Raw genomic sequence first — 25,732 nt, 5'->3', positions numbered from 1 at the left:
CCTTTTTCATTAGCACTTACGAAAAGACTATATACAGATAATTTTATTGAAACTAATATATTCAATTTATGGCATTTCAATATAACCTTCTTGGAATTTTCGTAACATTTTTCGATATAGTTTTTCTGTTTCAGACATAAAAGTAGCTGAGAAGCAATTTTGTTTCGATTCTGCCATATCTCACAGTATTGAAATGTGTCAACTTTGATGAATAATTTCTCGATTATTATAAGGTAAATCGATTTCATATTTTGCACAAGGGTTTCCTGTAATCCAAATTAGAGATCCTCAAAATTTGAACAAAACCTTTGACTAGGAACTACCTTACGTTTAACTAAGAACTACCTTAGACGTCCCTCGAAGAGAAAATGCGATACCACCACCTGAACAAGGTGGATTATCGATGGTGTCGATTTTGGGAGATACTGTCGTTAGGAGAGGTGATAAATGGTACCTGTTTCAAAGTTACGCTGGAATTTTTTTCGCGTGGCGTTTTGATTTATGAATGCCTTATTTGATATGCAAGGTATGACAGACGAAGCGTGAGAGTCGAGTACCTTTGAAAGTGTTGCGAGAAATGTTACTATGCGAAACTGAACTGCTTCAAGTAGTCTATCTTTTGCTTCGATTTCTTTTTATGGGATTTTGTGTAGGCAGCAGGTTTCTAGTAGCAATTTGAAATTATATTTAAAGTCAATTGTTGATGTTTAATACTAATATTATATGAATAATATTGCCAATTTAAATCTTCTATGATTTCTATATCGCATATTTTATGCTACTCGCGTATGACACTTATTTATAGAAGTACGAGCAATATCTATAAAGCTACATGAGTCATACAAAATGATCATAAATATTAGGAATAAAGCTTTAACACTTACTCAGAAAATAAATAAAAATGTTAGTTAAGTACAAAGCTTCAGAGATTCTGACAAACACAACCTGCCAGTTAAGGTATTAAAATCTGTGATTAATGATCCGTAGCATGAGTATGATTGAAATAAATGATTGACAGGTGGTAGATGGATATCAGTAATAATGTGTCAACTGATTCTTAATAAAGCTGGCTATAGTATTTTCTCATAATAAGTTTGTATTCACAGTCTGATTCATAACTTGAAATTTTATGATTCTATCTAGGACAGCCCTACCCTTACTGTTACCAAATATTTTCCCACACCGTTCGATCCAACAAAGCAACTTCTTCCAACTCGTAGTAATCATGTTTCAGAGGATAAAATAGAATCTGTCACGATTTATTCCACTCGGTGATTTGTAAATTCGAAAGAAACCTCGCGATCTGGTTTTCATCACCGAGCGTGGGCACCTATCGGCGATTCGTTCGGAGCATTACCCCCCTGTCCATTGCCCCCCTAAATTATCTTATCGTACTCGTAGCAGCGGAAAGACTGAACTGCCAGGAAAAATTGCAACGAACACGAGGCTGGCCATCGACGGACAGCTGCATCCTATCAAACAAGGAAGAGAAAGGAAGAGGGGACTGGCGAATAAATTTCGAACGATAAGTCTGACTGTTGAAGGGTGAGGGTGTCATTCTTTATCCACGAGGATCGTTTATCGATGCGCTCTGAGTTCTCTGATCCTTTTCGTGGGAATCGCGGATTTAAGTGGAGTGGACATTCTTATGAAAAGAATAGATATAACAGAGCACGTAGATTAACAGATACGTCAGGGAATGATGGGTTTAGAAATGTTTTGCAACCATTCTATTTTAAAAATAAATACATAAGTAACTGATTATTCTTAATTAGATTATATGAGTTATAATTACTTTTTTCTAGATGTAGAACTAATTCCTATGAGAGAGAGAGAACTCTGTTTAAAGAATTGAAATTTAGAAATTGAAACAAGTAAAGAGACTGAATATTTGAATGTTTGAGAAATTGAATATCTGAGGAATTGAATATTTGAGGAATTGAATATTTGAGGAATTGAACATCTAAGGAATTGAATATTTGAGAAATTGAATGTTTGAGGAATTGAATATTTGAGGAATTGAATATATCTGGGGAATCGAGTATGTCCAAAAAATGAAATATATCTAAGAAACGTAATATTTGAATATTTAAATATTTGAATATTTGAATATTTGAATATTTGAATATTTGAATATTTGAATATTTGAATATTTGAATATTTGAATATTTGAATATTTGAATATTTGAATATTTGAATATTTGAATATTTGAATATTTGAATATTTGAATATTTGAAAATGTGAAACTGGACTCCGTAAGGTGTGTCTACTAGAACTTCGTTAAAATTATTCTTTGTCCTTTTGAAGCTATCATCAAATCAAGAATATTGGAAAATACTAAACGAGGAAGGGGAAATGAATTGGCAATGAGGTTGAACGAGACAAATCGCGATCAGTGATTCTGTCGAAGAAACAGTCCCTCATTTTCCTGGGGCCCGATCGTAAAATCGTGTTCCTTATATTTTCACCCGTGTTATCCGACGACGAGCGTCTACGTATGCTTACGTAGATGCTTGGTCGTGATAACGGAGCGCGAGTGGGCGGACCGCAACTCGCTCGCTAGGAGATCTCGACTTATCCTTGTCGGATGGAAACTCTAGTACCACAGGCCAACTTCCAGGGACCGTGGGCTAAGGAAAATCGCTACTAGCCACTGGAATGTGTCCGAATGATTCTTTTTAGATCATTTTGAATAAGAAGTAGTTTTAAAAATTGAAGTGGCTTTTTCAAAAATTGATATAGAGTATAATTTATTCTTTTCGTCAATTGCTGGGATCATAACAAAGATAGCCCTCGTGAAATTTTACGATTTTCCAGCTTCAATGTGCTAAACAAAATGAGGAACTTGTAATTTTCTTATTTCTCATATTATTCTCACTGTAATAAAATTTGCAACGATTTGCTCTGTACCAGTTCTAACTCTACCCTGAGCGTATCCAGAAACCTGAAACCTCACATACCAGTGATACTTTCGAGAGAAGTAAGCCACAAGCATGGAGCAACGACACTGATGCTTTAGGCGCCAGTCATGAACATAAAATAGTTTGAGATCTTTAGTTCCTTCATAAAGTCAAGGGAATAGAATTTTACTAGGTTCTCTTGCCTCTAGGATTGTTTTGCTACTTTGAAACTAAAATGTTATATAACGATCCTTGCCAGTGAAATAAGTTGAAACAACTTCTAACGAATAAATAACAAATAAAATCTTTAGATACAATAATGAATGCATAATGTATACGAACGCAGGACGATTAAAATAAGATATATCTACAAGACAAAATACATGTCTGTTTTAACACAGTAATAATATCATGACATTAAAAATCGAGAATATTTTTCTGCATGTGTCAAAAGTGAAACTGGATATTTATTATACTTCATCGACAAATTTCGAAAAATTCGATTAACTCGTGGATCCCTCTACTTATTCACCTAGTGTATGCATCCATCATTCATCATCCCTTATTTTACTCTTCACTCGAATTAACATTCAATATTATCCCTCCCAATTTAATCTCTGTTCATTGCCAGATTCAACTCGTACCGTCAAACAGCATTCCGCGTCTCGTGGAACGCCGAAGGCAAACAATCGTGAAAGTTACATGAATACCGATAAGGTTCGCCAAACTCCTCCAACACTGCGTGAATATCGCGACGCTGTAAGTGAACTCTATTCCATGGCAAAGTCCGCTTATAAAGTTCATCGTAGAGTCTCGGGATCATAGACTGCGTCCCCGAACGCGCCCTAGGCCTGGCTAACATGCTTTGTGGGAACAATTTTCTGTTATCTGGCGACCGCCATTCCCATGCACATTGCGTTAAAGGATCTGGTCGAATCTATGCTCGGGGCAGGGTGTAAACTATAAACTCCTGTACTCGAATGCACAATGCAACGAGAAATTTTCATCGTTTCCGGGAGTTCGACGCGAATGAGCCTTGAGAAGGTTTCTGTCATCCAATGTCTGTTGGCTCAATGAGCTCGACTACTTGGAATGTTATTCAACCTATGTGGGATTGTTCATTCTATTATGCAGAGAATTCTGGAAGGGTTTTAGTAATTTTTTAATCATTTTTTTTCTAATCTTTTGGTTACAAGACTGATGATTGTCTTTTAGTTCTGATAGATTGTGAATCTTTGCTATAGTGTGGTACTTTAATTAAAGGTTAGTGTGCTACAAATAGGTAAAACTAATTTATTTTTTGGGCCTCTATGTAGCAACTATAGTTTTCTAAGATTCTTTATCACGGCTGTCATCTTGTCTCCTATCTTTCTTTACTTGCATAGTAGAAGATAATCAATAATTTTCAAGCACAAAAATCTGACAATATTTTCATGTACTTCATAAATTCTTAAGTTTAATCAGAGAATTTGAAAGATTTCTTCCTTTTATGTTGATAGTCTACCATTATTTCCTCCTTATCCTTAGATAATACCAGCGCATTATTTACAACCGTGGTGCACATTATGATGCCATTGTTACTCCCTAGTGGTCAGATAAAATCCTAGCTCTACACTCTGTTAAGAGAATACTGCTAACCACTGACTGCTTCACAGTTTTACGAGGTAAAACCCTAACGACTGAAACACTGTGCATTGAACCGTTTTGTCTAACATGGAAACAATACACTAACTATTGTATAAACACGTATATAAGGACAGTGTGGTAAATTACTGTCTCGAAGAAATTTCTTTCTGGTATTGTGCTGACAATTAAAAGTACTTAGAACCATGAAGAATACAAATATTGAAAAGGAAGATCGATATATGACTCACAATTCAAGTATTGAAACATACAGTTTTAGGTTGTTCACTTACTGGGACATTTGACATCTCAAATATTTAGCTACTGAACATTTAGCTCACACGTAAATACTAATTGCAAATTAAATACATGCTGATATTTTAAGTAAAATATTTTAAGTAAAACTAGCCATCTAAGTAAATACCTCAAGAAACTAACAATTTCAAGTAAAAGTAAGCTACCAGCACTCGAACAGTTTTCCCTGACAGTGAGCTTCTAACTGAAGCATCTCTGAGCCCACAACGAGGGAACGCTGCGCCTCATAATTTTTGCCTTCGACGAGGCTGACGAAATCTATTCCCCCAGAAGCACCCGAGTGCAACGATCAGTAAACATAGCAACAGGCATCACGGTGACTCGAGTCGATGACTCCGATCCCAAGGCACGCTCGGCTTCCCGACTGTTCTCGTCCTCGAGCAGTCCCGCCAAACGAGGAAAAAAAAAACGAGGCGCAAGTTCGCCAGTGCTGGATAGCGTCCCGATTAAGACACCAATGTGCTAATTGCATCACGGTCGCAGCCTGCGTGGCAGCGTCTATTTCGATGCACCCCGTTACCAGCGTCTCGATATATCGCGTATCTCGCAGGTGAAGCGCTTGGCGACTGCGCCGCGAAGGATTTGCATACGGGACGAGGTATGGAAAATAACGGGCTTATTGAGCCGCTCGATTATCGTATCGCGTGTACGTACGGCGACCTAAACGTCCCTAGACCACGTTAATTGCTGCGCGAGCAGGGAGCGCAGGACGTTTCGAGACAGCCTCGAGAATGTGGATTGATTTACCGAGGCCAACTCGGAGCCGATCTTCGGCTTTGCTCGCCGATCCATTTAATTTCTTTGTTACCCTGGGGTGACTAACCCTTTCGAGACTAAGGGATACATTTCTGTAGCTGTTGGGGAAGGATTCGAGATCTTCTATTTTTGAGAGTGTGACGATCAGAGGTTTCAATTTTTGTTACGTACGTATCGTGGATTCAAGTTTTTTATATTTCTGTTTTATTTATTATTTATATTTCTAGCTCGAACTCTTTCATAAAAGGAGGCACATAATTTTTGTAGATTAGTCGTACCTACTTTTTATTAGTTTAGTTGCTATTGCTGTTACAATTATTCTTTACCTTAAAATAGATACTAAAACATGTTAAAGATCATGTAGCAGAATTTGATGTAGTTTTCTAACTACTTTCTTTCGTCTTTAATCTTTTTAGTAGCAATGTATGCCCTCTCAAGACCTCGATACAACGTACTTACAAAACCCTAGTGTGTGTAGTTACGACGGGATATAAATTAATGCCTCACGAAATGATTATGGTTAACAGCGACGCTACGATCTATAACAATCTTAATAAATAACCGATTCAACGACAGTCGGTAATCTGTTTCATGGTTACGTACCAGAAAATTACGTTCGCGTTAAGGAACAAAAATTTGAAACGTTGATCTATTACGAGTTCTTTTAAGAAGTGTAAGACGCAAGCTGCTCAATAAATCACTCATTATAGCAAGCGTTTATAATAATTCGAGTATCATCATCGAGAATATTACCATAATTTCTAGCAACAGCAGAACAAATCATGTTGCTCAAAGTACCCATTCGTTAGCAAAAATATATTATTAATCTATTCCGATATTTAACACTTTTTTTTCAATTTCTTTAACAAATACTTAGTCTCCTTTTTTGGTAACAGAAGAAATATTGGATAACAAATGAAAAATACCAGTGTCTACTTAAAATCAGTAAATGTTTCATGGAAGTAATTCCATCGTTAAACAAATTCCAATTTCTCAATAATTCCACACAATTACATTCACTAAATACTTATTTTCTATATAAAACACCATCACACTAAATCCACACTGTCTCCTCCATTTTTCTACTCCTCAATTAATCCTCCCTCATTCCTTAAAAACCTCATTACCCTAATAATCTCCAAACAATACATCATCACCCTCCAACACCTCAAGCTGCACCCCCTCGCCTTACTTTCTTTACCCCCCACGTGCACAGTACCATTAACTCACTTCAACAGCTTCCAGATGTTCACGCAAGCGGACCACGAAGAGGGTCCAAGAATTTATGAAAATTGCATCGGCGATATCGAAGAAAACGCGAGAGCGCGTAAAATTGAAATGGTCCAATTATTCCGCGAGTATAGAAGCCCATGGAAATAATTCAATTTTTCGCAACGAGCCAAGCTACTGGGGGCATCGCGAGCAGAGAAATTAAGGACCATCGAGAGACTGTAGAGGATCGGTCCAGGTTAAACGAAGCGTGTCGTTCGAGAAAGAAGGAAGCGGCGTATCGCTGTGCTCGCAGGAAGTTAATTAACATCTCAGACGAGTTGGAATGAACGAGCTAGAGACCTGGAGCGCCGTGCACGTTGTATCTTATGATATCTGTCCTCGTATCGTAGAACCCTCGTGAAATACGGTATCTCGGTCGCTGGCTCGAACAATTGTAAATAAGGATTCGATTTCGCTGTTTCGCGCGGGGCGTAACTTGCGGCTTGCGTGGAATAATAAATTCATTTTCTGTAGCGCGGGTCTTCGACTGAGTGGAAAAGCTGAGAATAGAGGGGAACGTTCGAGATGATCCTCTACTCGGTACAATCTTGCAGCTTGTTACTAGGAACGAGTTTATACAGGGTGTTTCAGAACCGACGGTGATTGTGGATGGAAAAATAAGTGGAGAATATGAAATAAAATTGATCGATAATATGCTTCGTTGTTTAAAAAGCTGAATTTAAGTTTGAATTGAAGAGAATTGTAGAGAATTAGGATTATAATAGAGTTATAGTAAATAAATTTAGTTCTAGTTGCTCAAGGAGTAAATATACGGAATGAGAAGACTCGCTGTCTGACTACTGACCTTACTTATCTACTGTGCGATAGAAGATAAATAAGAGCGAGACTGACATTTCTCTCTGCTGAAGAGTATTTATATGTATCTTATTCTAACTCTGTAACATTATGAAATCAGATGAAATCTGTCACTTCAATGCAAATAAACTTGAATAAAAATAAGTGAAGTCCATGAAACTGAGATAATAGTATTAAAATTTTGAAGTTCCCAATGTACGAAATAAATTTAGTTCTAGAAAGAATGAGAAGACTCGATGTCTGACTAGTGGCCCGACTTATCCACTGTGCAATAGTAGATAAATATGAGTAAGACTGACATTTCTCTCTGCTGAAAAGTATATGAAACTGAGATAATGGTATTAGAATTTGTAAGTTCTGAAAGCACGAAAGAAATGTACATAAATATAGTAATTGTATGTATCTGGTATTTGCAATAAGTGGATTCGACTGATTTTTCAAATAAGACAGCCTCGGGGCTTAAATACACAAGGTGTATCCGAGTGCATGGAAATTACGAAACTAGCATCATGGCTGGCTAGATCAGCGATGACGAGGATAGAGAAACTGGAGAGCATTAAGCGCCTTTACGTGACCATTCGGCCTTATGCTGAATGATTACGATTTATAGGATTGTTTGTGGAAGCTGATCTACGAGGCTGATCTTGAGCGTGCTACAGAGTTCCAGAGTTCTTAAGGCTATTTTCACAACGAACTGTACCCCACTTCTCGATTTCAATTTGATGAATCAGTTTCACAAGCTCAAACGTTTAGATTTCTTCGAGTCTAAGAATATGTACTACCAAAAAATTCAGGAGAAAAAGAAGAATTTTGAAACTTTATACAGAACTTCAGTCATATTTAGTTTCTCTTAAATCATTAGAGTAATTATGGATACTCAGAGAAGCTAAGTAAATAGTACTGAATAATAACTAAATAAATAGAACTGAAAGTATTAACCCAAATAGAGAGATAAAAATAGTGATACTGTTCAACAAAATAAAATATTAATAGCGAAACAAAATCAATTAAAAAACATGGACAAATTATTAGAAATACTTAACATAGCCATCAGACAGACATTTTACAGTTCTTTAAAATGTGGTTTCCCAAGATCTTACGTACCTACAATTTCTATCGATTAAATCTCCTCGTTTCATTGTACATAAACTTTCTCGTCATTTCAGAGCTGTTTTATTTAAAAAAAAAAAAGAAAAAAAGTAAACAAGAACCGAAGAACCTCTCAAGCAGAACTCAACAGCCTCTGAATCTTGCGAGCATTACCAAGCGGAACGTTACCATGCAGAGATCGTAAATTAAAACTAAGCTAAACAAATTATCCGTCAGAAGCGTTCCGCGACTGAAGGGTAGTTCGACTCTTGTAAATCTCAAGTAACATCCTGAACTCACGACTCCTGTCCAGTCGGATAAGTGGCTGGTACTCAAAGGAGCCGGGAGATAAACATCCGCGGTTTAGAACAAGACGAAGCGTTATGCATTACTCTTGGGCGCGTTCTCCTCGGTGCTCGTCAGGGAAACGTCGGTTTCCAACCGCCGGAAACCCACACTTCGCCTTCTAACCATTCGAACTATGGTAAATACAAGCGATACTCAGTCGTTGCACGTGAAGGGAGCGATTTTCCGTGGATTTCTTTAGAATTGCAAATTTTAAAGGCCTAGGAAGCTCTTTTGAAGACTCTCAGAATGAGAGTTCAGGTACGTGACTTAAGAATATATTATTCGTTGATATACGGTGACTCTAGTGTGGTAGTTCTTGGCGAACTTATTTGTTACTATGAGTGGTTAGAATTATTGTGGCTACAGAGTGATTCAAAGTTGGTAATCTAATGAACAATGGCGATGAAGTTCATTTGCATGTAACAGAATTTTAGAATGTGTAACATGTCATATCAAAAATAGTGAAATAAAAATGAAACAAAAATCGTTAATTACTTGTTAATAGTTCCTAGCTACTATTGAAGAAGTAGAAGTAAATATAGAGAGTTTGTGATTAGAAGGAAGTTTGCCAAGACCAAAGCAACTCTGACGAGGGGAACCTTCGAACTGTTTCGCGAGATACTTGATCAGACTTTATTGAGCTATAGAGAGGATCATCCAAAATAATCTCACAAATTAGTACAGACCAAATCTCTCCCATTTTCGAGAAATATTATATTCTGATAAAAAATTTGTCCTAAAATAACACACTATCTTTCTCTCCAATTAAACCATTCAACAAATGAATGACAATAGCTTATATACCTTCAGCTTATTGTTCATTTAATATCCCACACATTCGTGATTAGTACTCTACATAAAAAGCATAGATTATCTCTGCACCACGAACATTTAACAAATATTAGCTTCCTACAAGTGCATTTGCTATTGCATAAATAAGCTGAAAGTGCTATCTAGTTAACATTTAAAAATTTTTTATATTAATAATGTACGACTTGACTTTTTCTTATTTTACGATCTTATTTACGATTTACCATTAAAAGATTCGATCAAGAAGTTCACAAGATAGCTCGTAGTTTCCCTTCGTGAGCTCGAGTTCCTCAGTTCCTTCCACCCAGTGTAGAAATCTCTGAATCGACCCCTCGAACTCGTGCAACGGAAGCCATCGACTGCACGATAAGGCAGGGCTCATGAAAAATTCCGAAACGGTACTCACCTTTGCAGCCTCCCACGGACAGGTCGTAATGGTCGACGTCGCAGCGATCACACCGGAAGCCAAGGACGCCGCTCGCGCACCTGCATTCACCAGTTACGGGATCGCAGACCTCGTCGAGGGCACCCACGTCGCAGTCGCATTCCCTGCAACCTGCAGTCACGTTCCCGTAACCTTCGATACAGGAGGAGCAGTCACGACCCTCGAACAAAGGCTTGCAGGGACACTGACCGCTTATTTCGTTGCACTCGTTGGAACTGCTGCCGAGGGGGTCGCAGTCGCACGCTGGAACAGGGAAATTTTCAGTTCTCTTTAGAGCTCTTTGGGATCCAGGGATATTGGAGTATCGATATTTAGAGATCAGCAGACTCTCTAGAGTCTCGCGCCAAGTGTTTAACCCTCGTACGACAAGTACAGGATCGCTTTGATTCTAAATCCAGTGCAGAGGTCAGAAATATAATATATTTATTTGTGAGAATTATACAGAAATGCATTTATTCCATGTAGGTATTAGGTGTATAGAAAACTAAAAAGAAGTAAAGTGTATACTGTACAAGATGACCCTAAGTATACTACAAGATATCAAAAGTGTAATTTTAAAGATAGAGAAATTGTAATAACGCTCTGCTCAGTCTATGATTCTTTGTAAAAGAAGAAAATTATTTTTGACCAGAAGAGTCATAATAAATCATTGCACTGTGGGTTAATTTAATGGTAATTGTCTTTCTAAAGAAACAAGAGGAACAGATATCCACAAGTATATTAAAATAAGACAATTGAATATACTTACAAAACTGAGAATCATAAGTTATTATTTGAAATCCACTGTACACTAAGTTCTCACAGGTGTCATAATACTAAAAGACAGAAATGATAAAGAAAAATGTCTAGTTCGAAAGCACATTAATCATTCAGATTTCAGCAGATTAAATTGCTTGCTGAAAATATTTCAGAGCACTTAATGCTCGAAATATCCTGGAAGGTTCGCGTGCGCGAGATATCGCGTGCTCGCGTCGATGAAATAACGAAGAAGACGAGAAATACGATACTCACGCAAGCAGTTCTGTTCGAGCGGATTTCCGTAATGAGCAGGCTTGCACTTGTCACATTTCCAACCCTCGGTGTTACCGCGACACTCTAGGCAGCGTCCTGTTTCCTGATCGCAAGGACCACCGCTACAGGCGCATGGCTCGCAGCTGCCGCCAGGAATTAAAGGATTTCCGAAAAAACCCACGTCGCAGCTTTTGAAACAGATTTGAATAGAGATATTTCACGTTACAGTATATACATAGTACAGTATTTCATATCATATTTTGTATGCAAATGATGTTATGCACAGAAATATTAGGAATAAAACACCTAAAGATGAGTCTACGCATCATGTCATGTAACAAAGTTATATAACTTTATATAATACATTAAGATATATATTTCCATCACTGACCATATTTCTTTGATTGAAAAATTGATGAAACTTCATTAAAGTTTCATCAAACTGAATCAAACTGAATGAACAGAATTTTATTATTTAATGGGTTTTAACTATGTCAAATTTTGAAAGTTTTTATGGAAACAGAAGTACAAAGATTTGAACGAAGTAGCTAATAGATATTATTTGAGTTTTTGCTCTCAATATAAAAATGTATTATATGATAAAATGTATGAGAAAAATAATTGATCAATTAAAATATGTTAGAGTGCAATAACAAAATTGCTGTTTACCTTTCGCAGTGGTCACCAGTGTATCCTTTTGGACACTGCGTACAGACGTATCCACTGTCGTCGTCAGTGGGATCATCAAGCTGACAATTAGGGCTAAAGTTATTGGACTCGATCAACAGTGGACAGGCGCACCTTTTACAGTCAGTGGAAGTGCCCTTAAGAGCGATACCATAAAAACCAGACGCGCAACGATCGCATTTGGGCCCCACTGTGTTGTGTTCGCATTTCTATCAAACACAATTGAAGTCAGAATTCTAAAGTACTGTTCTCATAAGTGCAATATCTATTACAAAAGAACTAATATTCTATTTACTATTTAATATCTATAATATGGATACTGCTCCAGTATAAAATTGTTCAAAATTTTATTACAAACTTAAAAAACAATTTAATCATAGGATTGTATCATATTCTTCCAGTAGCATACATAAGAAGAGTTTATCACACTATAAAAAAGTTCATTTCGAATTACGCGGTAGAATTAAAAAATCAGAAACTCTACACTTAAATAATAATATCCAGTGTGTTAAGTACTGGTAGTAGATAAATGGAAAATCTGAAATTTCTGCTACTGGATAACTCGAGACTCTTAGGATAACTCCTGAAGTTACCTTGTAGAATCTACAATATCACTAAATGGTTAAAAGTCATTCGAGGTAAGGAAGAAACCTATACGAGCAGATTTAGAGGTTCGTGTCTATACTACAGCTTCCTACACTCTAACTTCATCAACACCCCACCACTCTTAAACCTACTAACTTATTAAATTAATACAAATATATATTTAATATTTTTCGTTCTACTCAACCAGGTACTATAATCATTTAAATCCACGAAAGAAAATGTGAACACAAAAGTACTCACCGTACACTCGCCCAACGAAAGATCACAGGTACCAGCATGTCCATTGCAATCACATTTCACGCACACATGATGATTCTGATGATCCGATCCATTCTTCATCACTTTCACGTAACCCCATGCACAGTCTTCGCAAGAGAAACCTGTATATCCTTCAGGACACTCGCACAATTCGACCAACGTATTCTTTTCACCATTCTCTGAGACCTCTCCGACCGACAGGACAGCAGACTGAAGACTGAAACAATCAACAAGTTGGTTGACATATTTAACCCCTATCTTTCTTATCGAATGTCACCTCGGTGGGGATGATTGTGGTATCCTGACCTTCTGGCGATAAGAACTAATAATAGAGGGGATGAACGCAGGTATAATTCGTATAAGTAATAGGAGGGACAGATACACATACATGTTTTTTTTTTTTTGTAAGAAGCTTGACATGGATTTTTTTATTCTAGATTAAATGACTTTGTAGAATTAATTTATTGTAACGAACCAATCAAAAATAATTTCGCCCCCAAAATTAGTCACAGAATTAAGAGAGAAATAAGCAGAACTTGGAATCTTGGAAATAATTTCATCCATTAGTTTCGTTTAGAGTTCAATTACCTTCCTTCGAGCTGCTCAGAGTGATACTGCGCCCTTATCATAAGGTGCTTCAAATCAGCTAGGATCCACATCATTTGTACCCTGGTAACAGGATCCCCGCGAAATTCGGTTCTCCTTAATCGAGTCGGAATATCTTGGATCTCGCTGCGTATGTGGTACCAGCCGTTTTCACGTAAAGGAACAGCGATCTCCGCTTCCTGGCCATTATATTGTTCCTCGCCGTAAGCTATTCGCATGCCATTATTACCCTGTGAACAAATAAGATGAGGAGATTAATTGTACAAAAATGGTAATCATTGTAATCTGCCTTTCGGGCCAGGCTGAGAACGACGGAATAAAATGGGCGAAAAAGATGCAACAGGGTGGTCCAAGTAACTGCTTGTTAACTCGTGAATCGTAACGTGCCATGACCGAAACGATTATTCCATTTAAGTAAGCAAAGTCAATCTTCCTCAAGGTACCAACCTATTAATTAAACTTGGCAAGAATCATGACTGGACCCCTTCTACTTAGCTTTAAAGGCTCTTCTTTTATCGCGGATAATGAGATATTTTGACAACGATAATTATCAAAACATCTCATTACAGGATATTTTGGAGATTCAGTGACTAATTGCTGTCTTAAATTCAGTTTTTTATTGTACGAGCAATATATTGAGACAATATTGAGAGATTGTGATGTTCCTTCGCGAATTCAACCTCGACAAGAATATTACAAAAACTACCGAACCAATAAATTCTAAAAAACAGAAATTACGATATTCGAACCACAAATTTTCGTCGACAAGGTTACAGATAACTTTTAAAGATAAAATTAAAGAAAGAGTATGAAAAGTGGAATAAATGTGATTACAAAATTACAGAACAGAAATTTCTATCCTTTGCTCTGTAAGCATTTAAGTGTTTTCAGAGTTGTAGCATTCGTTACGGATTTCTGAATGAATACTCACAACAAGAATAACATTGGGTCCCGTAGTTGGCTTTCCACTGGTGTCACCACGCATAACGACCCAACTGACAGAATAAGTAATATTGCTGCCATATGACGAGAGACGATTACCGCAATAAATCGGCGGTGCCAACCAGAACGGACTATCGTATTCCACCTCAAAGGCTGCCACTGTTAGCCAACCATTATCTGTGTCTAAGATTGGGATAACAGCACGAGACGCGTTCATGTCGGTCACTAGCCAGTTCTCCAAAGACGATATCTGAAATTAATTGGCAATAATTGATAAGACATTGCTTATAGCTGGAACAATTAACAATTCTATTAAGTCGATAACTGTTTCATATAACACTAGTGTCCTCCTTGTTCTCGATATGTGACACGACTCTTAAATTGTTCGATGATATTAATTATTTATTTTGAATAGAATATTGCAGAGAGTGGATAAAAAAGAGTGTCACAAATTTTGTAGAATGAAACTAAGGAAAAAGAATTGCGTTATGTATCACTGTATATATTTTAATCTTGAAAGTTAAATAATTTAAAGAAGAAGTTTGTTATTGTTATCTCCACGTTAGTGCATTTCTGATTTGCAATTAATTAATGGTTTAAAGTACATTTATTTCAATGAGAGGAGAGGCTGAATTTTTCTTCCCTCGTTGAAAGGATAACGAACTGTTATGTCTCCCACATTTCACTTGATATGTTTCACGTAGAAGACTTGTCGCACGACAATGTAATTACCGTCTTGCCATTTATCCGAGAGTAGATAAATGTGGTAATTGTCCATTTATGCAATTTATGTTGAGAGCTGAATGCAGACTTTCTGTCACGAACTGGCTTCGAAGAAGGCTTGCCTTAGGGTGCCACGGTTTTAATTACCTTTACTGCACAGGGTTATTAATTGCCTTATCGCTGGATGCCAATAATTCATTGGCTCCTCTCTAATTTGTTGTAATTAATAACTTCAAGGAAATTACTTTCGAAGAGAAAATTCGTATTAAGATAAAAATATACTGCTCGAGAAACCTCATTCATTAACTGAATTTAAAAAAAAACTATAAATAAATTACCTACTTATATTTTTTACCAGCTTTTATAAAAAGCTCTCTTACTATATTAATTTAAATTTTATAACGCAGCGCAATCATTATCATAAAATACTTATCAAACAGTTTTTAGTTTAAAAACTTCTTCAAACACATGAAGAATAAAAGAAAGAAAAAGTTGATAAAAATTCTCTAAATTACCCATTACGTCCACAACATCAAAAAAATTATGCTTATAATAAATATTCACAGGTCACACGTGTCTCAGATCGTTGAACAACTTTTTATCATGACTCACCGAGGAGTAAGACAGTCTGGCAGTACTGCAGCGATCACTGACACCGAAACAGTAACAGGAAAGACAGCCATCGAGATTGTCTTTGGTCAGCGCGAAGTATCCTGGCTTGCACTTGTTGCAAAATTCACCAGCAACGTTCGCCTTGCAAAGACAGTCGCCTTCGCAATCGTGGGATGGCAAAATCCCTCGGGAATCGCATGGGCAGGGCATGCAATCGGGAAACTGACGATAACCAGCAGCACATTGGTCGCACTTGTAGCCAGAGTAACCAGGTTTACAATCGCAAGCACCTGCTACCTGGAACAGGATTGGTGTCCATCCATCAAGATCGACTTGGTCCACGAAATCAGACACACTAGCGTGCAGAAGTATTTGGACACTTTCTCGTTATTGGAAATTCATGAAATACCTACACTTGTTTAGTTATGCTATCAAATATTACTCTCGTGAGTATTTGTAAACTCTCTATAATCGTCTGAGATGAGATTGTAGCCAAAACTAGAGCATAGAATCCTACTTGGTGTATTTTATACAGGGTGTTCCACAAAAACAAGGTCACCTAAATATCTCTTTTTATTATGAAGATATAAAAAATATTTTATATGTAATTTAAATGGTATCGAGAGACCAATCCTTCTGAAAATTATCTTAGAAAATGAATTATATGTAATGTATTGATAATCTTGATACCATACAAACTACACATAAAATATTTCTTATATCTCCACAATAGGAAGAGACATTTAAGTGGCCTAGTTTAGATGGATCACTCTGTATATTGCAATAATGTAGAAGTGTCTAAATACTTGTGCATGCTAGTGTACATAGTAGGATTTTGATAACTTGTAGAGGATAAAAGAAGTCTGAATTTTGATCATTATTGACTTCTTATTATTGAAACGTGGAATAAATAAATTTGATTGAATGTGAATATGCTTCTACCTTTCCCATATGAGTGTACGAGTCGTCGGGAGTGCAGTAACCCGTGCTACCATGCACGTTGCAATTGCAGGGTAGACAAGGCTCGGGTGCATCAGGGGCAACACCATTCGGCCTGTAATATCCATCTTGACACCTTTCACAGTTAATGCCAGCTGTGTGCTCCTGAAACAGATAATTCTTTTCAATTAGCTCTTGTTTTTCATCTTACATTTCGTCGAAACATATTACGAAGACTTCCCTCTTTAGCATTCAATGTTCCAAATATGTATACAATATTTGTCTTTACACCACTTTTAGTTTCAGTTAGTGAGGGCAACGAATTGATAAGACAATTTTTGATCGATAGGTCTCAAAAAATTAACAAATTTCATTTCATATATGATCTCACAGTGTTCATACATGATACATAGGTAACAAAATAATTTGGACATAAGGAATTTTAGTAGAAATCCAGAATAAAATTTCATAAATTAAATCCCCTATTTTATATCACTCAGTAAAAATATAGGATGATCGAGATAAACAAGCTTTTGGGTTTTTTTTATAATATAGCTGTGGAAATTTGCCCTCTTTAAGAAGGGATAATTAATTTCTCGCGAGAAACTCAAGCTTACTGTGCAATTAACGCAGACACCACCGCCACGAAATTTCCCACGAATGTCCATGGACATTCTTCTGTCGGCCACTTCCTGATCATATCTGCAGGAGGTTGCATGTCCATTGCAGTTGCATTTCTCGCAGTGAAAGCCCTTCGCAGCTGTGCCAGGTTTCCATGGAATCTGATTATACATGGGACAGCATTTTTCGCATCTTTCGCCGCACGTGTGGCGCTCGCATTCGCATTCTTGGTGCTATGAAACAATATAGACCACCCTCTTAATCGAACCACCATTAATCTTTCCATAACACGCTGATATTTCAGTATTACATTTTCCAACGCTTTAACTGCAATTTGCCACTGATACGTGTACATGGATGACAAATGATTCACACTACTTTTACGTGAAGTTAATCAGACAAAGTCTTCTTTAAAATTGGGTCCACCTTCATTGAAGATTCAATATCAATCAAGATTCAGCTCTGATACCTCTATCAGACGAACTAACTACATATTTTTATATAAAAAAACTGGAACTCTAAAGAGCTAAAACTGTAAAGCCCTAACATTTATTTCATAAAATTCTTAAAACTGAGAATTAAACGTCTTTGAAAGACTCAGCTAATAAAATCATTTTAAAAATGAATTAAGCAAAAAGAGGTAAGTCCTATCACTACTTCTGGTTTCCCATGTTCCTCACCGCAGCTCCTGCATCAATTAACGCGAAGGGATAAACGGATAGCACAAGCGAGCTTTATAAATCGCAAAGGCTGCTGCCTCGAAGATGCTTCTTTATGTTTCGCGATACAGATATCTGGCTGCACTCTGCGCGCAATGCATCGCGCCTGTGTAAAAGACAGAACGGCCACGCAATCGAGCTCGTGACATTTTGAAATTTATAGGAGCGTTAAGATAACCGGTGTATGTTATCGTGAACATTAACTCGCGTGCGGCTGAATTGGCTTGCGAATTTTATCCTAGTGTAAAGGTGCATATACATGCATTAGGAGACAAGAGGACTGACGAACGTTCCGTGTTACAAATAAACACGTTGATTAGGAGTTTTGTTACTACTGTGTAGCAGATTTATTAGTACTTGTGATTTGTAGTTTAAAGTAATGGCAAATTTGCCTGTGATGTGAATTATCATCGATTTTGACCATTTTTAAATATGTTAGAAATTCGGATTTTTGAGTAATTTTTTTCTTTCACGCAGCATTTAGAATGAATGATGTTAGCTTTGTAAGTGCTGCCAACACTTATTAGAAGATTTCTAGTTAAACTGATCACCCTGTAGTGTAATAGAAGAGTAAACGTGAGAGATTCTCAAGGTGAGGACTACGGTTTCATTAATTGTGAAGAAAGATTATTGAAAACAGAGTTTGGTTTGTTGCAGTGAGCAAGTTGCACTCTGCTGAATGAGTGCATATAGGATAAACATTATCGTGGTAATAAATAATATCGAAGACTTTGGTGCATGGATCGTGATTCATCAGATGACGTTCAGTTTCCTCTTTATGCGATGAAGTTACACGTGTTACATTAATCCTCAAGTTTATCGTGTCTAAGTCGATTTTTGTTTATACACTACTATATTTGTACTGTGCGTTAGACAATAATGTAAAATTCTAGTATTAATATTATCAATTTAATATTGCATGTAAATAAAATAAAAAATGAGGTCTGTAATATGTATCTTCTTTTGTCTAAGCAAAAGTTTCATTTAGGAATAAAAGTCACCCTTGTATTTCTACAAATTGTAGCATAATTTACAAAACTTGTGCTACTATAATTTAATTATTGTAAATGCGTGTAAACTAAATTGGTATAATAGATAATTTCAATATATTATTGGAGAATAATTATAGCAATGATATTGTACAATTGGAATTACAAGCATAAATATGATAAGACTCGTAAGCAATATTTCTGGTGTAACATAGTGATGTTATTCACTCACAGATGAGAGCAGTCAATCGTAACTAACATTTTTCCCAAAGTATAACAAGCTTTATTGTGTTTTCATGAATGACACTTGTCATTCATAAGATCAGGCTTACCATAAAAACAATTAACGAGTACTTCAATGAAGCATTATCGCATGATTTATATTGTGATCGATGTATCGAGAACTTAATTAACGTCAGCGCTGCTGCATGCAATAATCAAGAATGACACACATGATTATTATAGCATTTTACGAAAGTCAATTCAACATTCTACGTAACAAAACAAAGGAAACGGAAGAATCTTATTTTCCTTTTATTATCTGTAATTAAATCTTTATTTTCATACTTATTCTAAAATTTTAGGAAGTCAGGAATAGGCAAAAATAAAGAGGTGATGATAAATGTTTAATTAAAAGGAAAAGTAGAGCCAACAGTAAGAAATGTAATACGTATAGATTATTAGAAGTAATAGTTAATCAAGAGATTAAGTAATTTTTTATTTACCGATCAAATGCACGAAAGAAACTTTAAAAAGGAAATTCGAATTTTCTAATTTTATAAGATCGAAGGACGAATATTTTAGTACGTCAGTTCGATTGAGATGTAACTCAAAATATTTAGAATGTATTCAACAATGCGATCGTGATTCGACCTACGTGCCAATCGCCAGTCCAAAAACTAATTCAATTTAATCCTGGTGAGCATCTCCAAAAGCCAATTCTAATCGATCTATTATAAAGTCAACGACGCGACGTCGCTATAAGAACTTCTGTAATCCACGATCAATCATGGTCCTTCAGTATTTTTTTGACGATTTCGGAATCATTATTAGTGGGCGTTCGAAACTGAAAGACAACGCTCGTTGATCATTAACGAAACCGTGTAAAAGCTATTCCGACAAGTGGCAAATGCATTTAAGGCAATACGAAGACGAATGTCTCATGGAAGCCTGTGGAAGGTGACATTTTAGAAAGTGATTGCTTGAACGTATCGAGTACCAGTTTTGGTACTTGATCAGTGTTCGATTCAACTACCACGTACAAAAAAATTTCATTGTTAAAATAACTGTAGATGATTTTGATCACTGAAATAGAAATTCTTTTTTCATTTCTAATTTTAGATTTGCTGGGATTCGTGAGCTACTTGGATCTATGTTCCTCTTAAACTTTTAGTTAGCCTTTCTTTCTCAACAAAGATTTAATATTGTATCGAATTGTCATATTACGTTCAAGATTAAATTCAATACGAATATTTAATTGAGTTAGTAATAATCATTTATTTGACTCATCGAAATTAAATTAAATTTAAGAATATCACTGAGTCCTTGGACGCAAATATCAACCAACAATTTTCTCGATTTGATTACACCTTGAAGAAGAGTCGCTATAACAATTCCAAGGGTGATTAATGCACGACTAAGAAACGTTTCGCAATGATCAACCAAAGTCCTGTTTCATGGGCATGAATGCCCATTCATGGGTGTTTATAGTATGCAGGATTCGTGTATCTGCGATTGCATGATTTCGCCATTGCAGAAGAATGTGTATAAGAGGGTGGTAATTAATCTTTTCGCTCGATTATTGTTTTATTGTGTAAGCAATGTTGGCAAAGAATCCCAAACTAAAGTCTATAGTTATTAATAGAATCTTTGGTATGTGAGTACTTTTGTTAAGAAATTAGAGGTAAAATAAAAAATACAATTTATTTTAGTATATAGCACTTTTTGTACTAATTGTTCTATGCACAAGAATGTTAGCTCTCCATTAGAAGATTAGTTAATAGAAAAATTCTAACGCTTCAAAAAAATTCCGAAACATTTCTGCGTGTTTCCAAAAGAAATATAACGCACAGTAGTTTCTACGTGAGACTTCTAACAGGCTACAGATTCGAAGCAAAGATGATCATGCCATTAGCAGCGTTGGCAGATAAATGTTTGACAAGTTTATGGCAGTTCTGACAGATTTATTCCCTGAATCTGAGGGGACGATGTCTTCGAATCAGAGACATTCGTGAAATTTATATTTAGAAAGAGGAATCTAAGCGATGATTTGTTTCATTCCAGTGAAATGGAAGACAAAATTTCAGACTCACAAGAATGTAGAAATAGAACTGTATTATTTGTGATATCATGTTATTTTATTCGCCTTTGTAGTATCGGAACCAGAGATAAAAAGCGTTAATAAATTTTTTTTACTTACTCCATGGTGGACGCTGTAACGACATCTTGCAGCGTGTCCAGAGCATAAGCACCTTCCACCGATGTTGATCTCTTTTATCGAATAAAAGGCACGTCTTTTGTCTGCGACTACTTCTCCATTACGTTGCAAACCCTGAAGACGGAGTCGTACGTACCTAGCCTGGGTGAATTCCTGAAGTGTAGTACTATGATTCAAGGCACCAGGTCTGCCATTCACTAGATGAGTATGGATCTGCAAAAGAAAGAGATTCGAATTAGTTTACTGGTATTGTAAACTGGTACTGTAAATTGTGATTTTGTTTTAGCAATTAGGTCAAATAAAACGACTTTAAAAATTTTTTAATTCAGAAATTCAAAAATTTAAAAGTCTCAAAATTTGAAAATTTAAAAATGAAAAAAATAATGTTGAAGAAATCTGGCAAATTTAAACATTTAAAATTTCGAAACTTCGATAAGTTGAAAGTCTGAAACTTTTAGAATATGAAAGCCTCTAATATATATTTTTTATGAAAATTGATAAATACTTCCAAATATTTGATCTGATACTGTTGGTCCTTCTCCAAAAATTACTCATAAATCAAATAAATCACACATATATATTCGTTTAATTCTACATTATAATCATATCCTTTCTAAGACTTTCGCATTTACGGTGGTAACGAGAACATATTTCATTCAGTCTCATCTTACACCTTTATCGACGTAAATTGTCCACGTAAGTGATATTAGCAATTGATAGCGAGAAACCCAAGCGTTCAGATACGGCACTAAATTCAAGGGAACGGTGGAACCAATGAAATAAATCATTCGCGAATGGCGCCGCGTGTCATGAAAGCGAGGTCTATAAATGGCATTACGCGGCTCCTAATACGGAACAATTACGTGGGTTACGGAATAGACGCACCCACACTTTCCTGCATTCGATTCTTTTCACACATTTTTTTACCTTGTTACGCTGCGCACAGTACCTCTCCTAAAATCAGCTGACATTTAACGTCACATTAAAGTATCTATTCTGCTGCGATACGTTACGTCAGATATAAAGCCATGAGAAAGTTAAATAAGGTCATGGATGTTCATCTGATTCTAAAATGATCGTCCAAAATAATGTCTTAAGTCTTTCAAGTACGATAGAAAAATTCAATTTAATATTTCAATTGTTTCATGAAATAGAGTAGAGTAAGGCTTGTAACAAATTCGACAAACACCAGGAATGATAGAGAGAGTAACCAGATCGATGACAAGCCGAGTGCAGGCTTGTCTTCAAATCCAAGGTGGTCATGTTGAGCATCTTTTATAAACGTAATTAAAACAGAAAATTCATTATATCTCATAAACGAAGACAGGTAGCACATCTGTTTATATGACTCTGTTCAATCGTTTTTAAGCATATAATCAACTCCCGAAGTGGGTCCCACATGTTATGAAACACCAAGTACAAGAATTCACTTTGACTGGAAACTTGATCATAGAAGCTTCATTAAAAATCCTGTAAATTCAAGAACAGTGATTTCTCGCCAGTGAACTTTCGATTCTGGAACACCGATTCACGCGAAGTAGCGACGGCTGTTCCTCTCGTGACGCGTCCTGCAACGTCGACTCCTTGTTTCTCGGTTTCCGATTTTTTTTCCCTCCACGAGTTCTACCCGACCTTACAGAAGCGCAAAGCTGGCAACCCCCCTAGGAGGTGCGTACGTGATAGCCCCATATAAGGTCAGCCTACACCGTACATGGCCGGAATGTAGGGATCGCCGTTTTTGTATCATCGATTCCTTCTCCCTTTCCCTCTCTTTCTGTCCACCTCCTCTTTTTCCCCATCCACCTTCCAGTTTGCACAAAACCGATCCCATGCGCGCGTGCTCTCGCACGGCTATAAGATCTAATTATCCTTCGGTCTTCCGAGAAATCCGCCAAGTTTTCCTCACAGGGCAATTATCTCGCTTGTGTTCAGTATTTTGGTGACAATGAAATTGAATCAAAATCTGGGGAGCGATTCGATGTGACGAAGCGTATGAAAATAATGTCAGAGGAATAGTTGGAGTATGGAGTAAAGTTTTGTAGATTTTCTTTGTGGGACAGAAAATTATCCAAATGATGGATATTTTAGTCGATTGTGATTCCTTTAATTATGTGAGTAGTATAACTTTCTTGGTAAATAATGTTAGCGTATGAATAGTGTTAAGAGGTCGATGGAAATTTATGAGTAAGTAGTATAAGTCTAAAATATAGTCTACATTAAGTAGTATAAATTTATAAGCAGGACATGGTTATAATTTGTGTCAATTAAATAGTGTAAATTTGTAAGTGCGTAGTATCAATTGATAATTAGCATGAGTACTTAGAATTAATATATGTTTTTAAATCATAAGGGGGTAATTTGTATTCTATCAACTTTTTGAATTGCAGAGTCTCATATTTATTTTCCTCGTAAAGTCAGTATTCAGAAAATCCACTTACACAAGTAGGTAGCAGAAATATTCAAATAAAATATAGCTTATTTCAATTTTACGACTTTTACTTACGAACTATTATAAAATTCTATTTCTGTTACATCAAAAAACCTCCAAATAGTCCAATAAAAGCCTCGAATTGCTCTGTATCACAGGGCTCGAGGCAAAAAGCTCAAGTTTACCGGAAATTAGAGAAGTTATTTTCTTTGCATCCCATAGCTCCACGCGTACAGAGCTGAACCATCGGTCACCTAATCATCCAATCACGTAATAACGTAATTATACGAGCAGTGGTACAGAATGAACGATAATTAATAATCTTGTATCAAACGGATACCGCGATTGGACGAAGTAACAGCAAATTTCGCGCTTCGCGTTTTCGCCAATAACACGAGTAATAACACGTCGTCGTTTCTTAACCGGAACATATAGCGATTGGAAGTCATAAAAATTCTTAGACCCCTAAGGAATACTGGCTGCCTGCTCGTTTCTTCGATTTTCTCTTTTTTAATCCTGGTTACGATGCACAATTTCAGGGAGTTTTTCATTTAAACGGCGCATCAAGAACAGCTTTACACGTCCACGATGATCTTTATTATATAACCAAATAGAACTTACACGAGAATAACTATGATCTTCGATAATTAGCGCGCACCCTTGATGAGGGATTACTTGGCGACCGAGTTGCCTTTTTCGCTACAGAAAGTGATCTATGCAGTAATCACTATGTATTTTTTTTTAACATGAGTGGTTCTTTCAAGTGAAAAGTGTTATGCATTCCAGTTGTTCTTATTTGAACATTTTTATTTTTTTGTGTTCCGCTGCTGTGGGTTATTTATCTACTCCTGAAGCTTGTAAAATATTTATTTGTATAGGACATTACACATTTAATATTTCAATAATACTATATAATAGTAATAATTTCTTTCTAATAATTTTTAATGTAGAATTTACTTGCCAGAATTTTGATTGTAGAATTTACTTGTAATAATTTTTACTGTAGAGTAATTAATTATAGTTCCTGACCAATTCGTTCGCAGTTCCTCTTTTTCCATAAATCAATTTTTCCTCACTGTGACACTAATGACTTTTCTAATTGTGAAATCAGGATACGACAGTCTTAGGCTTCCGCGATTTTTTACGTCTCATAAAAACTGCTTACGTAATTTATTGCAGGATAGTATGTTCACGGTGAATATGAAAATATTTCAAATAAGATTACCTCTCCGTTTTCCATAGGAGTCTGCCTGGAGTGAAGGCTGGTGCATATGACCTCGTCGTCATCGATGTAAACGGGTTTCCCGGAAGCTGGTGGCGTGGAATATCGCGACCAACACTCTTCATCATTAGGTGCGTAATACTGCCACGGCTGATAGTTTTCTCCATCAGTGGATCTTTCCAAAATCCAAGCTGCTGGTCTTGGGGAATTTGCTGCCTTCACTATTATGTACTCCACTTGATACACCTGGAAATAAAACGTTCAGGATGCGGTTAGAATCATTTATGTAAATAACAAAAATATATATGTTAGTGAATATCTCTCGAGTTGTATCATTTTTCTAAATAAGCAGTTCAAAAATGAAAAATTTCGTGAACATAATAGTTCACAAAGTCTAGAAATGCAGTAGAATAATGATTTGAATGAATTTTTCCAGAATGAGTGACAAACATAATATACCCTCGTTCAGAGTGTTAGTGAAGATGTACACAACACCCACGACATCGCGAGTGATTTCGTTTCGCCGTATAATAGCGAAAAGAGGAATGGGAGGCCCA

General features: G+C 36.3%; 1 protein-coding gene across 1 annotated transcript in view; it reads right to left on the bottom strand.

The window, feature by feature from the left end:
* Wb (wing blister) overlaps nucleotides 1-25,732 on the bottom strand; it is a 138,670-nt gene that overhangs the window by 90,322 nt on the left and 22,616 nt on the right. Inside the window, exons 2-11 of the mRNA XM_076389208.1 lie at nucleotides 25,179-25,421; nucleotides 21,508-21,738; nucleotides 16,763-16,924; nucleotides 15,821-16,117; nucleotides 14,475-14,735; nucleotides 13,526-13,773; nucleotides 12,920-13,154; nucleotides 12,056-12,282; nucleotides 11,387-11,574; nucleotides 10,337-10,618 (exon numbers count right to left, since the gene is read on the bottom strand). Of these exons, the coding sequence (XP_076245323.1) occupies nucleotides 10,337-10,618; nucleotides 11,387-11,574; nucleotides 12,056-12,282; nucleotides 12,920-13,154; nucleotides 13,526-13,773; nucleotides 14,475-14,735; nucleotides 15,821-16,117; nucleotides 16,763-16,924; nucleotides 21,508-21,738; nucleotides 25,179-25,421 (2,374 nt within the window). The remainder of the gene's footprint in view (nucleotides 1-10,336; nucleotides 10,619-11,386; nucleotides 11,575-12,055; nucleotides 12,283-12,919; nucleotides 13,155-13,525; nucleotides 13,774-14,474; nucleotides 14,736-15,820; nucleotides 16,118-16,762; nucleotides 16,925-21,507; nucleotides 21,739-25,178; nucleotides 25,422-25,732) is intronic.

Source organism: Calliopsis andreniformis, chromosome 12, assembly GCF_051401765.1.
Source record: "Calliopsis andreniformis isolate RMS-2024a chromosome 12, iyCalAndr_principal, whole genome shotgun sequence".
Classification (NCBI taxonomy): domain Eukaryota; kingdom Metazoa; phylum Arthropoda; class Insecta; order Hymenoptera; family Andrenidae; genus Calliopsis; species Calliopsis andreniformis.
This window is presented reverse-complemented; position numbering and strand designations above follow the sequence as displayed.